At 41.4% G+C, this 14573-nt stretch overlaps 1 protein-coding gene across 2 annotated transcripts in view; it reads left to right on the forward strand.

Moving 5' to 3' along the window:
- Window positions 1–14042, forward strand: part of SAMD3 (sterile alpha motif domain containing 3) — a 56855-nt gene extending 42813 nt beyond the window's left edge. For both annotated transcript variants that reach the window (XM_053222250.1, XM_027056922.2), the window contains 4 exons: window positions 8610–8810; window positions 12355–12526; window positions 13255–13337; window positions 13565–14042. In XM_053222250.1, coding sequence (XP_053078225.1) covers window positions 8610–8810; window positions 12355–12526; window positions 13255–13337; window positions 13565–13849 — 741 coding nt within the window. In that variant the 3' untranslated portion in view covers window positions 13850–14042. The remainder of the gene's footprint in view (window positions 1–8609; window positions 8811–12354; window positions 12527–13254; window positions 13338–13564) is intronic.
- The last annotated feature ends 531 nt before the right edge of the window (window positions 14043–14573 follow it).

Consider the following 14573-nt stretch of genomic DNA (forward strand, 5'->3'; position numbering starts at 1 on the left):
ACAGTTCTTCATCCCTCACTCTCAATCTGAAGGTGTCCTCAGGTCTAAAATGAGTCTCTTGTAGACAGCAAATAGATGGGTCTTATTTGTTTATCATTTGGATACCCTATGTCTTTTGTTTGGAGCATTTAGTCCATTTACATTCAGTGTTATTATTGAAAGATAGGGGTTTAGAGTCATGGTGATGTCTGTAGCTTTAATGCTTGTAGTGATGTCTCTGGTACTTTGTGGTCCTTGCAACATTTCACTCACAGAGTCCCCCTTAGGATCTCTTGTAGGGCAGGTTTAGTGGTGATGAATTCCTTCAATTTTTGTTTGTTTGGGAAAATCTTTATCTCTCCTTCTATTCTGAATGACAGACTTGCTGGAGAAAGGATAAAGGCTGCATTTTTTTTTTATTTCTGTTCATCACATTGAAGATTTCCTGCCATTCCTTTCTGGCCTGCCAAGTTTCAGTAGATAGATCTGTCACCAGTCTTATTGGTCTCCCTTTATATGTTTGAGTGTGTTTATCCCTAGCTGCTTTCAGAATTTTCTCTTTATCCTTGTATTTTGCCAGTTTCACTATGATATGTCATGCAGAAGACTGATTCAAGTTACATCTGAAGGGAGTTCTCTGTGCTTCTTGGATTTAAATGCCTTTTCTTTCCCCAGATCAGGGAAGTTCTCAGCTATGATTTGTTCAATCTCTCTCTCTTTCCCTCTCTCTCTTTCCTCTTTCTCTTCCTCTTCTGGAATTCCTATTATATGGATATTGTTCCATTTCATTGCATCATACTCTCCCCTCTAATTCTCTCTCTAATTCTCCCCTCATACTCCTGGATTTTTTTAATCTCTCTTTTTCTCAGCTTCTTCTTTTTCCATAATTTCACTTCTAATTCCCCTATTCTCTCCTCTGCCTCTTCAATCCGAGCTGTGGTCGCCTCCATTTTATTTTGCACTTCATTTATAGCATTTTTTTAGCTCCTCATGACTATTTCTTAGTCCGTTGATCTCTGTAGCAATAGATTCTCTGCTGGCCTGTATACTTTTTTCAAGCCCAACGATTAATTTTATGACTATTATTCTAAATTCTTGTTCCATTATGTTGCTTAAATCGGTTTTGATCAATTCGTTAGCTGTCACTACTTCCTGGAGTTTCTTTTGAGGAGAATTCTTCTGTTTCATCATTTTTAGTAGTTCCTGTGGTAGCTCCAAACTGCAGGGCACTTCCCCTGTGCTGTCTGGAGTAACATGTGTTGGTGGGCGGGGCTGCAGTCAGACCCGATGTCTGCTCCCAGCCCACCGTTGGGGCCACAGTCAGACTGGTGTGTACTTTATCTTCCCCTCTCCCAGGGGCAGGACTCACTGTGGAGTGGTGTGGCCCCTGTCTGGGCTACTTGCACACTGCCAGGCTTGTGGTGCTGCTTCGATGGGATCTGGTATATTAGATGGGGTGGATCCACAAGGTGCGCAGAGGCAGAAGGGACAGGCTTAGCTAGCTTTGCCTATGGTGGTCCCCTGCAGGAGGGGCCCTGCAGCACTGGGAGGGAGGCAGACCTGTCAGAGGGATGGATCCACAGAAGCACAGCGTTGGGCGTTTGTGCAGTGCAAGTTCGGTGATGGGAACTGATTCCCTTTGGCATTTCGGCTGGGGGGGTGGGAGAGGGAAATGGTACTTGCCAGCGCCTTTGTTCCCCCACTGAGCTGAGCTCTGTCCTCCGGGGCTCAACAACTCTCCCTCCCGTTGTCCTCTAGCCCTTCTGCTCTCTGAGCAGAGCTGTTGACTTTTAACATTCCAGATGTTAAGTCCCGCTGGCTGTCAGAACTCACAGAGTCTGGCCCCTCTGCTTTTGTAAGCCCAACTCGGGGGCTCTGCCTTGCCCAGTGGGCTGCCCCTCCCCCCCTCCCCCCCCACCCCCCCACCCTCCCCACCCCCCCACCCCCCTCCCTCCCCACCCCCCACCCCCCCTCCCTCCCGTCAGTCCGTGTAGCGCGCACCGCCTCGCCGCCCTTCCTACCCTCTTCTGTGTGCCTCTCGTCTGTGCTTGGCTCCGGAGAGTCCGTTCTGCTAGACTTCCGGCGGTTTTCTGGGTTATTTAGGCAGATGTGGGTGGAATCTAAGGGATCAGCAGGACGACGTGAGCCCAGCATCCTCCTATGCCACCATCTTCTTCTATAGTTTGCTTTTTATTTTTTTAATGTTTATTTAATGTTTATTGTGTGTGTGTGTGTGTGTGTATGTGTGTGGGGGGGGGGGAGAGAAAGGGCGGGGGAGGGGCAGAGAGAGAGGAAGAGAGAGAATCCCAAGCAGGCTCTGTGCTGTGAGCATAGAGCCCGATGTGGGGCTCAATCTCACAAACCCTGAGATCATGACTGGAGCCGAAACCAAGAGTTGGACGCTTAATCAACTGAGCCACTCAGGCGCCCCAACTTGTTCTTTTTTAAGAAAAACTGCATGATGTGCAGGACAGTGACGCGGGGTTTTAATAAATCTTGTAGGGTGTCCTCATGTCCTAAAGTCCTCCAAACATTTGCCAAGTAAATCAATCAATCAACAAACTTCCGGGTGTTCAATTACTAACACTATACTTATAATTCATTTCTATCTTAAAACCTTTTCTTTTCCCCCTTATTGGGTATACATGTACTTCATAGCTTTCAAAGTCATGAAGTCGTTTTGTGTGTTAGCTTTCCTTGGCTTAGAAGTGAAATGGAATCGGAAGTTATGCAGAAACTACTGACAGCCAAATGCTAAGAATATCTAGTTAGGTTTCTTTGGGTTTCTTTTATGGCATTTACTGTTTGCTTCTTACTGCACCTGACGCATGATGACTTATTGAACAAATACTAATCATTTTTATAGGCTTTTGCACAGATGTTTCTCTCATGGTGCAAAACTGAGCAAAACAGCCAAAGTCGAAGAAAAATGTTGACAGTTAATTGCATTCTGTATATAATGCAATTACCGCCATCAGCAGGTGGCAAATGCACTAATAATGTGAAGTTTTACAAGTCAGCTGTGCAATTGGAAGTACAGGGCAAAGTTGCTGCCATTTCTCTGCTGGTTGACTGAGCCACACGACTGAATGCCAAGCAAAGAGACTGTTCAAGTTACCTAGAGAAGCATCATTTCCAAAGCCAATTTGTTCACAATGGAACTGAAAACAGGGATGAGTGGAATTTGATATGAAGAAAACCCTAACATCTAGCCATAGCACTGTCCAGCAGAAATACCGTAGGGACCACATATGTAATTTAAAATTTTCTAGTAGCCACGTCAAAAAAAAAAAAAAGTAAAAAGAAGCGGATGGAATTGTTATACTAGTATATTTTATGTAATGCAATGTATCCACAGATTTATCATTTCAACATGTAATCATTGTGAAAACTTGTTAATGAGATGTTTACTTATTTTTGTAGACGAAGTCTTTGAAAGTCAGTGTTTCAAAGCATACATTTCAGTGTGGACTAGCCACATTTCAAGTGCTCAGTAGCCTCTTGGGGCCACCAGACTGGAACACTCAGGCAAACACACCCTTACAGGAATTGGAAGGTGAGGTGACACTCTATAGGGAACACCATAGCTACCGGGGAACATGACCACCTATTTGCTAGTGATGTTCAGAGCTACAGCCCCAAATCTTAGGTATAGCACCTTTACATAGTGCCTTTAAGTCGATTTTTGAAAAAATCTCTTTTAATGTTTATTTATTTTTGAGAGACAGACAGAGTGCAAACAGGGGAGGGGTAGAGAGAGAGGTGGGGGAGACACAATCTGAAGCAGGCTTCAGGCTCTGAACTGTCAGCACAGAGCTGGACGCGGGGCTCAAACCCTGGACAGGGGAGATCATTACGTGAGCCAAAGTTGGACGCTTAACCGGCTGAGCCACCCAGGCGCCCCTAAAGTAGATTTTTTAATGATGTACTTACAAGAATTATTAAGTTTATATAACAAGATACTTTTTTGTAAACCTACTCAGATTGCAGGATGCAGAACAAAATTATGTTTAGTAAAAGTTGAAGTGAGTTTTTATGTATCTCTGGACGGAAAGAGTTAAAATTACATCTTAAACCACTGTGTCTTACTACTTCAAAAGCAGTCTCAAGTTTCCATCCATAGCTAACTTAGAAATACTGTCCTTGGGGCACCTTGGATGGCTCAGTCGGTTGAGCTTCTGACTTTGGCTCAGGTCAAAATTGCATGGTTCCTGAGTTCGAGCCCACGTCGGCTGATTGCTGTCAGCACAGAGCCCACTTCGGATCCTCTGCCTCCCTCTATCTCTGCCTCTCCCTTGCTTGCACTCTCTCTCTCAAAAATAAATAAAACACTAAGAGAGAAGAAAAGAAATCCTGTCCTTATTTCCGTTCCAGGTGTCAGCTTACGTAAATGAGCTCTTTGCTATTCTTCCCAACTCCCTAGGAGCTGTAGGGCTGTAGGTGACTGTGGCTGGTATTGGAGTGGAGTTGCCGGGACTGGTGTGGCAAAGGAGGCGTGGCACAAGTTCATTATCCAATTTGTTTGGAGCCAACTCATGTTCTGCTTAATTTACTCTGATTCTGCTGAAGTCACAAGTCCAACACATGACCGCTACGCTTCCCTTCAATATATTGCTTGGCCAGGTGCGATCCGTTCCCTGCTTCGTGACTTTCCGTTACTTCCTGAGCACGTCCCCCCGCCCCCCACTATCTCTGCCTGCCGAGACAGACACCTAGCAGCCAATTCCTCGGCTGCTGTTCTGGACGATCCAAACTTTTCTCATTCACTGGTTCCCTCTTGCCAATGTGGACTGCCAAGGAAACCAGCCTGTCAGTACAAGGCCATCCGTCTTTTCAGAGATGTAGGGGCTACACTAAGACAGGACCCCTGGCACCTGGCCATCCACGTGCTTGAGAAAGTCACTTCCCCTTTGATAGCCCCAGTTTGTTGTGAAGCTAGCCCCAGTTTGCTCATCAGTGAAGTGAGAAGCACAGGGCAGATGATTTCTAGGTTTCTTCCGGCTCAAACAATACATCATCATTAAAAGGTGAAATTTTAAATTCCCATACAGCCCGCTCTTCCTTTGAATAAGGTACTCCAGTCTAGGATATGCCCTCCCAACATTATGTTAGCCCAATCAGGTAGGAGCTTTCTAGAAACTCTACTTTCTGTAACATTTCATGGATCGGGTGCGGGTGTTAGGGGAACACAGGACATTATGTGTATACTTGTCTGTAAATGTTGATATTAGCAGGGACGCCTGGGTGGCTCAGTTGGTTGAGCATCCAACTTTGGCTCAGGTCATGATCTCCTGGTTCGTGACTTTGAGCCCCACGTCGGACTCTGTGCTAACAGCTCAGAGCCCAGAGACTGCTTCGGATTCTGTGTCTCCTTCTCTCTCTGCCCGTCTTACTTGTGCTCTGTCTCTCTCTGTCTCTCAAAAATAAATGTAAAAAAAAATTTCTTTAATGTCGATATTAGCAATTATAGAACTTCTACATTTGAATAAAAAGAAAGCTGTTTATAGAGTTAAAATTTTTTCCTGTGCTTTTTAAAAATGAGGATTCTTTCTATTTAAAAACTTGTCATCATAGGCATTTGAGACTTACAGAAGAATATGCACAGCATTATGTATAATTTATGAGAGAAAATAAATACCACGAGGCCAAGGTTCCGCTTTAAAATTGGAACACTGTCTATACACCTTCGTATCTGCCTTTCTCTCCTCTCCCACCACCCACTTTTCTAACCCCACTGCCCTGTACTTTGAATGTTATCATTCGCCTGTTTTTGAAATCTATGTTTTGTATATGATGCCACATATGCAAGGTATCTTATGTTATTTAGTTTTGCTTCTTTTTGCAGTTTACACAATGATACGGAAACAGTATATCATCCACAACTTCTCTCTCACTCAATATATTATTGTCTCTGTATAGTTTACTTGTATAGTTCATTCTTTTTATATTGGCCTAAAAATCTACTATGATAGCAAAATACAATTTATTTGGCTATTCTTTTTTTTAAACGCTTATTTATTTTGAGAGAGAGAGAGAGAGAGAGAGAGAGAGAGAGAGAGAGAGAAAAGAGAATGAACACAAGTTGGGGAGGGCAGAGAGAGGGAGAGAGAATCCCAAGAAGATTCCCCAGTGTCAGAGCAGAGCTCAACGAGGGGCTCGAATATTATCAATGCTAATAATTATATGTACATCATTCTGAGTTTTCTCTAAAATGGTCAAATCGCATCATCTATGAATGACGACAATTTTGTTTCTATCTTTCCAATTTCTACGCCTTTTGTTTCTCTTTCTTATTGTACTATTCTGGCTAGGATCTCTAGTAAAAGGCTGATAAAGAGTAGAGTAGAGCATCTTTATCTACTTTCTGATTTTTAGGAAAATTCTTTTAACATTTCACCATTAAAAATGTGAGCCCTTGGGGCGCCTGGGTGGCTCAGTCGGTTGAGCGTCGGACTTCGGCTCAGGTCACCATCTCGCGGTCCGTGAGTTCGAGCCCCGCGTCCGGCTCTGGGCTGATGGCTCAGAGCCTGGAGCCTGCTTCCGATTCTGTGTCTCCCTCTCTCTCTGACCCTCCCCTGTTCATGCTCTGTCTCTCTGTTCCAAAAATAAATAAACGTTGAAAAAAAAATTTTTTTTTAAATATCTCTTATTTTGATGAAAGGTTTCTTTAATTTTAAAGGGGTGTTGAATTTTATACAGACATTTTTCTGCATTGTTTGAAAAGTGGTCATTTAAAAAACCTTAATGGGTTAATGCAGTATATGATATTTACACATATTTTTATAATCCAAGTTAATTATAGCACTGTCAATAGGCCACATTTCTCAAAACCTATTTCTTTTTGGTCCAAATCTTTCTATCACAGTGGTCCTAAAATTCAGATTTCACTATGAAAAGTATGTGAAATGTAATGGATAAGTCAATCATACCTCCTTTTAGTTTACATAGTCCCCTTAGTAATGTCAGACCATTGTACTTCTGGGAATAAACTGAAGTTAGTTGTTTCCTGTTCCCAATATTCATAATTTTGTTCATGGATGAAACTGACTTACAGTTTTCCTCTTATAGTGATTTTTTTCAGGTTTGGGGATTCATAGAATGGGTTGGAATCCTTCATAGAATTCCTTTTGTTTCCCCCCAAATTCCTGAAAAAAATTGCATAAATTTGGAACACTCTGTTTTGAAAGTTTAGCAGAATTTGTCTATAAAACCTTCAGGTCTTGGCAAATTCTTTGTGGAAAGACTTATGTTTTCCAGTTAAATTTATGTAACACTATAGGAATTTCTTTTTGGTAAATTATACTTATCTAGAGGTTTATTCACATGGTTTATCTTGCAAATCATCCTCTGTTCATAGAAAGTGGGTCTACCTAAAGATTTCCTAATGTTCTTGGAAGAGCCTTTATGTAGATACATTTTAGGTGATTTTTTTGTTGTTTTCATTTTTACAGGTGACATCTGCTCACATTCTGATCAGCTAGACAGTTTATCAACTTGTTAATTCAAATGCAGTTCAGCCAACTGTCACTTCAACAAATTTTTCTAGAAACACTTTTTGGCTCCTCAAACTGTCTTAGACTTTTTTTTTTAAATTTTTTTTTTTAACATTTATTTATTTTTAAGACAGAGAGAGACAGAGCATGAACGGGGGAGGGGCAGAGAGAGAGGGAGACACAGAATCGGAAACAGGTTCCAGGCTCTGAGCCATCAGCCCAGAGCCGGACGCGGGGCTCGAACTCACGGACCGCGAGATCGTGACCTGAGCCGAAGTCGGACGCTCAACCCACTGAGCCACCCAGGCGCCCCTGTCTTAGACTTTTAATAAAGATATGTGGGGTACTTCTTAGCCACCCCACCCCACCCAATATACTCAAATTTATAGTAAATATAATTGATAGTTTGATGATTTAGCATCACAAAATACCTACTGTTATTATTTTGAATTTGGATTTTATGGCATGGTGGTGCAGCTATAAAAAGGCATTTAAAAACAAAAAAATACATGGGACGCCTGGGTGGCTTAGTCGGTTAAGCGTCTGACTTCGGCTCAGGTCACAGTCTCGCGGTCCGCGAGTTCGAGCCCCGCGTCGGGCTCTGGGCTGATGGCTCAGAGCCTGGAGCCTGCTTCCAATTCTGTGTTTCCTTTTCTCTCTGCCCCTCCCCCGTTCATGCTGTGTATCTCTCTGTCTCAAAAATAAATAAACGTTAAGAAAAAAAAAAATTAAAAAAAAACCAAAAATACAAACAACAGCAACAACAAAACCTTAATTTAAAATCTATTTTTCTTTTAATATTTTGTCTTCTGAAATTTATATGAGTAGAAATAAAAAAAAATTCCTGTTAAGTGTGAACCTTCTGGATAATCTAGGTTTCCACGAAAAGGCTATGTAGAAAATGAAGTTAACTCTTAGATCTGTCAAGAGAACAGATTATAGTCCCATAAGTAATGAACTATCTGATTTGTTAAAGACTGTCCACTTGTTAACCACATTCAAGGCCACATGTAACCACAAGTGGTAACACTCACCTTAGGAGTGCATTAAGAGTGTGCAATAACAGCCTATAATTCTGAAGTGTTAAACTGCCACTTGAAAAATGGAGCATATTGATATTTTGAAAATATTTTGCAGGAAGAAACTGTTTGTTTAGATTCTGAGGCAGATGAACATATTAACTGGTTCCAGCAAGAATATATGAAGACAGAAAAGGACTGGGGAGAAATCGATAAGAGAATGAGCCGGACTTTGGAAATAAGAAGAAAGTTGATTAGCAGCAGAACACCTCTGAAGGACATTCTTAAAATGTTTCCTTTCTTAAAGTGCCCTTATCAGGTATCTTTATTTGCTTATAACACCTTCTGATTTTAATGTCCAAATTGATTTTTCTCTTTTCTTTTGGAGTGTAACAGAACTATGTAGCAAGATGGTGGGTGTGAATCTTGGTAGGGTGTGTAAGGCTCCACGGGCTACAACTAGGACCATTACAACTAGGTAAGAATTTCTGGAACATGCACTGCCTGCCTTCAGCTTCAAAGATCTCTCTGTCATTACACATATTGTGGAGGCTGGGAGACCACTACTTAGGGCTATTTTGACAGTGTGAAACATTTTCCCTTTGCATTTATTTATTTATTTAAAAAAAATCTTAATGCATTTTATTTTTTAATGGTTTCAGGAATAAAATTTAGAGATTCATCACTTACATATAACACCCTTTGCATGCAGTTAGACAATCAAGAAAGTTTACTAAGGAACTGTTAATATGCAGCTTTGCCCAATATCTATTTCCTTTATGATTCCCAATAATTTCATAAAATGGTTTTAAAATACATAAAGTTTAATAGGTAACTCCAATAACCTTCCATTTAGTTTACCTAAGGTGGCCATTAAAGGGTCCTATTACAATTTTAGTGTAATTTTATCTGTAGTACATAATGAAAGATTCACCCAAGATTTTAGCCAGTATTATTTAAGAGTAATAGCCAGGAGGCTTTGGCTATTAGAAGAGTATGCCAGATTGACAACCTGCATATTGTTTTAAATCAAAACCATTTCCAACTGAGAGCCTATAAACTTCTTAAATGTAAGCAGCATATTTTAAACATCTTCGTATAAGTTCTCCAAGTGCCCAGCAGAACAGTCTCCATGCAATACAAATGAAAAGTTGATTTTTTTGAATGCTCTGTGAATTAGTGGATGATTGGTGTCTCGGTCTGTTTGGGTTGCTATAACAAAACACCATAGACTAGATGGCTTATGAACAGCAGAAATTTACTCCCCATTGTCCTGCAGGTGGGGTGATCCAAGATGAAGGCTCTGGTAGATTTGGTGTCTGATGAGACCCTGCTTTCTGGTTCATGGATGGCATTCTCTAGCTTCTCTAACTTCACGTGGCTGAAGGGGCAATCTGGCTCTCTGGGGTCTCTTTTGTAAGGGTGGGAATCCCATTCATGAAGGCTGCATCCTCCTAACCAGGCCCTTCTCAAAGGCCTCACCTGTTAATACCATCACACTGAGCATTAGGTTTAACATAAGAATTTGTGGGGTGGGGGATAAACATTCAGTCCGTAGCAGTTGGTAAGGCTGCTGTGGACGCTGGAGTTGCAGCCTTACGGGCCTTCACTGGAGTGCAGCCTGCGCAGGTTTGTGATTAAAATACCTAAGCTATGGTTCAGCATCCTTTCAAAGAACGATAGATGAGAGTGAGTCTGAGTGGGGAGTGGACAGTGGATTTTAGACCTGAGACGGTCTCTCATGCTTTGTCTTAAGTCTCTTTTTCTCCCAACTCTTCAGGCATTTCACCCTTTATATCCAAAATATGGATTGGGATATGGTTTTTGTAATGACTGTACTACTTAATGAATAAAGTTGACTATTTTTTCAAACAAAAGAGTTGAACAGGGGGCGCCTAGGGGGCTGAGTCGGTTAAGCATCTGACGTCAGCTTAGGTCATGATCTCATGGTTCATGGGTTTGAGCCCTGTGTAGGGCTCTGCGCTGACAGCTCAGAGCCTGGAGACTGCTTCAGATTCTATGTCTCCCTCTCTCTCTCTGCCCCTCCCCTGCTCGCACTCTGTCTCTCTCGCTCAAAAATAAATATAAAAAAAAAAAAAAAGAGTTGAACATTTTAGCTTTCTTCAGGGAGTACCTCCCAAACTAAGCCTTGTGTGGCCAGCTGGGATTTACAAAATTTGTAAAACCCTTGCTGTGCTTCCTAAAATAAAAGCAAACTTGACCTTACTTACAAATACCCAGTTAATGAACAGTCCCTATAGCCAGACAGCTGCTCCTGCTCCAAACTATTCCCACCACTTGTTGCTACTGATACTACCATTGTGTAGCGCTATGAGCTTAGGGAGCTTATGGCACAGGTATGGCCGAAGAGAAGTGGCCAGTGTAGGACACTGGACCAAGGAGTTTACATGGACCCTTCATCACCATCTGCACTCATCAATCTCCTCCTGTGAAAACACTGTCTTTCAAGAGAAAGTGGGATGCTAGTTAGACACTAAGATTTCAGCCCTTGGTCTGCTTGTTGCTACAGAGGTATTATGGCTCTAAAATTTCTCACTGAACAAAGCGAGGATATATACCTTTGCAAAAATGTGTGCGTGTGCACACACACACATACACACATCTGCATCTGCTTATGTATCTATACATAAGTATTAAACACCATGAGTTCACATTTATGCCTTCAATTCCAACCCAAACCACAGGGCTTATTCTAACCTACCCTCTTTCCATACATTCGAACTCTCTTCAACAGTGAGAAACCTGACACCTATTACCCTCAATGTATTTACTTATTTCTATTGATCAGTCTTCAAGTTCATGAACCTTTCCTTTGCATTTTCCAGTATGCATTTCCTTAACCAGTGATGTTTCCATTTCAGTAAACGTTATTTTCAGTTCTGAATTTCAATTTGGTTCTTTTTTGATTTATATCCCATTTTTCTGCTGAGATGCTCCACGCCATGATATGAAATTCGCGGGTCTTACCATGTTCCCCACCATCCTAGCTTAGTGGTCCACTGAGGGTTGGCTGGTAACAGAGCCTAATGGGCATTCCAGTTTTCTGATAACTACTTCTGGACCAAATTTTTGGGCAACTGATGATCTACCAAAATGTTCAAGAAATGAACATTTGTGGGTAGTATGTAACTATTCTTTACAGAGTTTTAGGGAGAGTGATGATTACATTAATTCCTACTAGTGTGAATGATGATAAATGGTCTTATAATGCCACTCTGTCAAAAAAAAAAAAAAAGCAGGGAGGTGGCAGCGGTGGTTGGTGGAATTCTCAGAGGGAGAGTACTTAGGCAGTGGCAGGAAAAGGTGATGTTGAGTAAAGGGGTTTCCATATAGGTAAACTGGTTTTGCTGTCACTTTGTAGTCAGATCTCCTACACTTACTATTCACCACTTACTCTTGTTTCTAAAGCTCTTCCCTTTCCCTTTAGAATGCTATGGTTAGGTATTTTTTGAAGGTTTGCTTCCTAAAATCTAACAATTTTCTTATTTTGCCTCTTGTTGGGTACTGCCTAAAGAAAGAAGACCCTAGAATCTTAGCTGATCAAATAGCCAAAATATGCATACAGAAGTTGGAGCCCTCATTTAGTTGAGCCTGCATGCAAAGTTTTAATTCTATGGGCATAGAAATTTGCCATATCCATTATTTATCTTTTCCTATTTACTTCAGCCTTGCTTTCTTTTTTCCTCCTGTCATTACGTCTTTATTTCTCCACTAAAGCTACTCATGTATCTTGTATAGATTTTAAACTAGCACTCAAAGTTCAATAAAATCCTAAGGAGTTATTTACTTCCTTATAGTCAGTACATTAGCTTTTCTTGTGGTCTTTTTCTTCTTTTTTCTAGATGTTCAGAGAATTCCAGCTTCTTACAAGAATAGATATTTATAAGAAAACAAGGCACATTTTGGAATCCTATTCGGAAAATATACTGACTTCTTTTTCAGTGGTGCACAATCCAATCAATATTGCATTGCAAGAAAAACTGAAACAGCACACAGATGAAGACATGTTGAAACGTTAGTAAACCTGGGGGTGGGGCAATCTAGTCAGTTACCTGTTTAATTCAGGATAGAGAAGCTCTGTTTTGGAAATAAGTAATTCAGTGAAACAACACACAGGATAGAAAAAAGAACTTCTCAAATAGGAGGAGCCTAGGTACAGAATTAAAAGTACACTTGAGGGGCGCCTGGGTAGCTCAGTCGGTTAAGCATCTGACTTCAGCTCAGGTCATGATCTCGCGGTCCATGGGTTCGAGCCCTGCATCGGACTCTGTGCTGACAGCTCAGAGCCTGGAGGCTGCTTCGGATTCTATGTCTCCCTCTCTCTCTGCCCCTCCCCCACTCATGCTCTGTCTCTTTCTCTCTCAAAAATGAATAAACATTAAAAAATATTTTTTAAAAAAAGTACACTTGATTTGGTAAAATCCTATTTAGGGAACCAGTAACCTGTTAATTTCATAATACAATCACAAGGTAAAGCATGCTAAAATCTTCCTGGGTGATGGACAGAGAGTACAGGACTCTGATCTTCTCCTGGCCATGATCTGGAGAGCGGGACATGAGACGTAGATGTTTATTCGAAAAGGATGTTGGTTAAATGCTTGTGAAACACTGGTTCAAGAAGACTGGTTTGTTCTCTGTAGAAGCAAATGATTAAAAAACAAATCCACATTTTAAGACTGGCTTTGCTTATAATTGGCAAAAGCTTATTTTTACTTGGACTTTAAGCATGTTTACTTTGGCAGATATGAAGATGACAGCCACATGTTTGCTCCTACCAGATGTTTTTGGGGACGATCCCAGTCTTTTTGTCATCGTGAATGAGAAGGTATGTAGTATGTCAATGATTGGGCTTGACAGTTCATGTCTTCATGTGATCATTTATTCGAACGCAGGGTGGTGGCCCCTTTTGAAGTATGGTTTTGTCATATTTACCAATACGCTGCACAGCAACAAGCTCATTTATTGTAACACCACGGTTAAATTGAGGCACCTTTATGACTTAGCGATTTTCCATATCACAGAGTGGTGACTCCATTATCTATTTTTTTTCAGGTGCAAGTGTCCACACCCGTGTTAGAAGTCAAGAACCCTTTCAACACTGATGTCTGTGAATTTTCTTTGTATTTAGAAAAAGAGAAGCTCACGAAGGTGGATGACTGTGTTACGGCCTTGGCTGCTCTCATAGCTGCCTTCCATGTATTTGGAGTTGAGTGTCCAAGAGGACTGTCCCAAACCCTCAACTTCCTAGAGACGTTGATTTTTGACATGCACAGTCCCCATTTTCCTTCTATGAAAGAAAAGGAAAAGGAAATAGCGTTTCGACACCCACTTACCTAATGAGAGGCCAAATATTGCATCAGAATTGATTTCTAGGGAAACCTAAAACTTTGCAAAAAATTGTTTTGACTTAGGGTTATGGTAGAGGTAGGTATTATCTTGTGTCAAAGGATGCAAATGAATTTCAGTACCTTCTTTCTATACACTTAGATACTTGACATTCTTTGTGAAATTCTGTAATAAAATACTATTTAAGAGCAGTTTCTTTTGATTCGAGTTCTAAGAAATTCCATAGCCCAAGCTACACTTTTTTTTTTAATTTTTTTTTAACATTTATTTATTTTTGAGACAGAGACAGAGCATGAACGGGGGAGGGTCAGAGAGAGAGGGAGACACAGAACCTGAAACAGGCCCCAGGCTCTGAGCTGTCAGCACAGAGCCTGATGCGGGGCTCGAACTCACAGACTGTGAGATCATGACCCGAGCTGAAGTCAGACGCTCAACCGACTGAGCCACCCAGGCGCCCCCCCAAGCTATACTTCCAAGGGTGCGTTAGTTTTTGAAAAGCCCTACGTTTCAGATACACTCAAGTCCTTCAGATTAGAGTATGACATCTTACCCTTCGCTCAATGTGCCCAACTTTGGAAGACTTAATGCCCAGGAGCTGTACATTTGTGGCCTGTGGGCGCATACTCCCCACTTCTTTCCCCCTGCTGACCTGCCTGGCTCCAGGCATTTTGGTTTCCTTTGACCACGTTTGTTGAGAACCAAGGCTGCTTCATTC

Source organism: Acinonyx jubatus, chromosome B2 (assembly GCF_027475565.1).
Source record: "Acinonyx jubatus isolate Ajub_Pintada_27869175 chromosome B2, VMU_Ajub_asm_v1.0, whole genome shotgun sequence".
NCBI classification, from domain to species: domain Eukaryota; kingdom Metazoa; phylum Chordata; class Mammalia; order Carnivora; family Felidae; genus Acinonyx; species Acinonyx jubatus.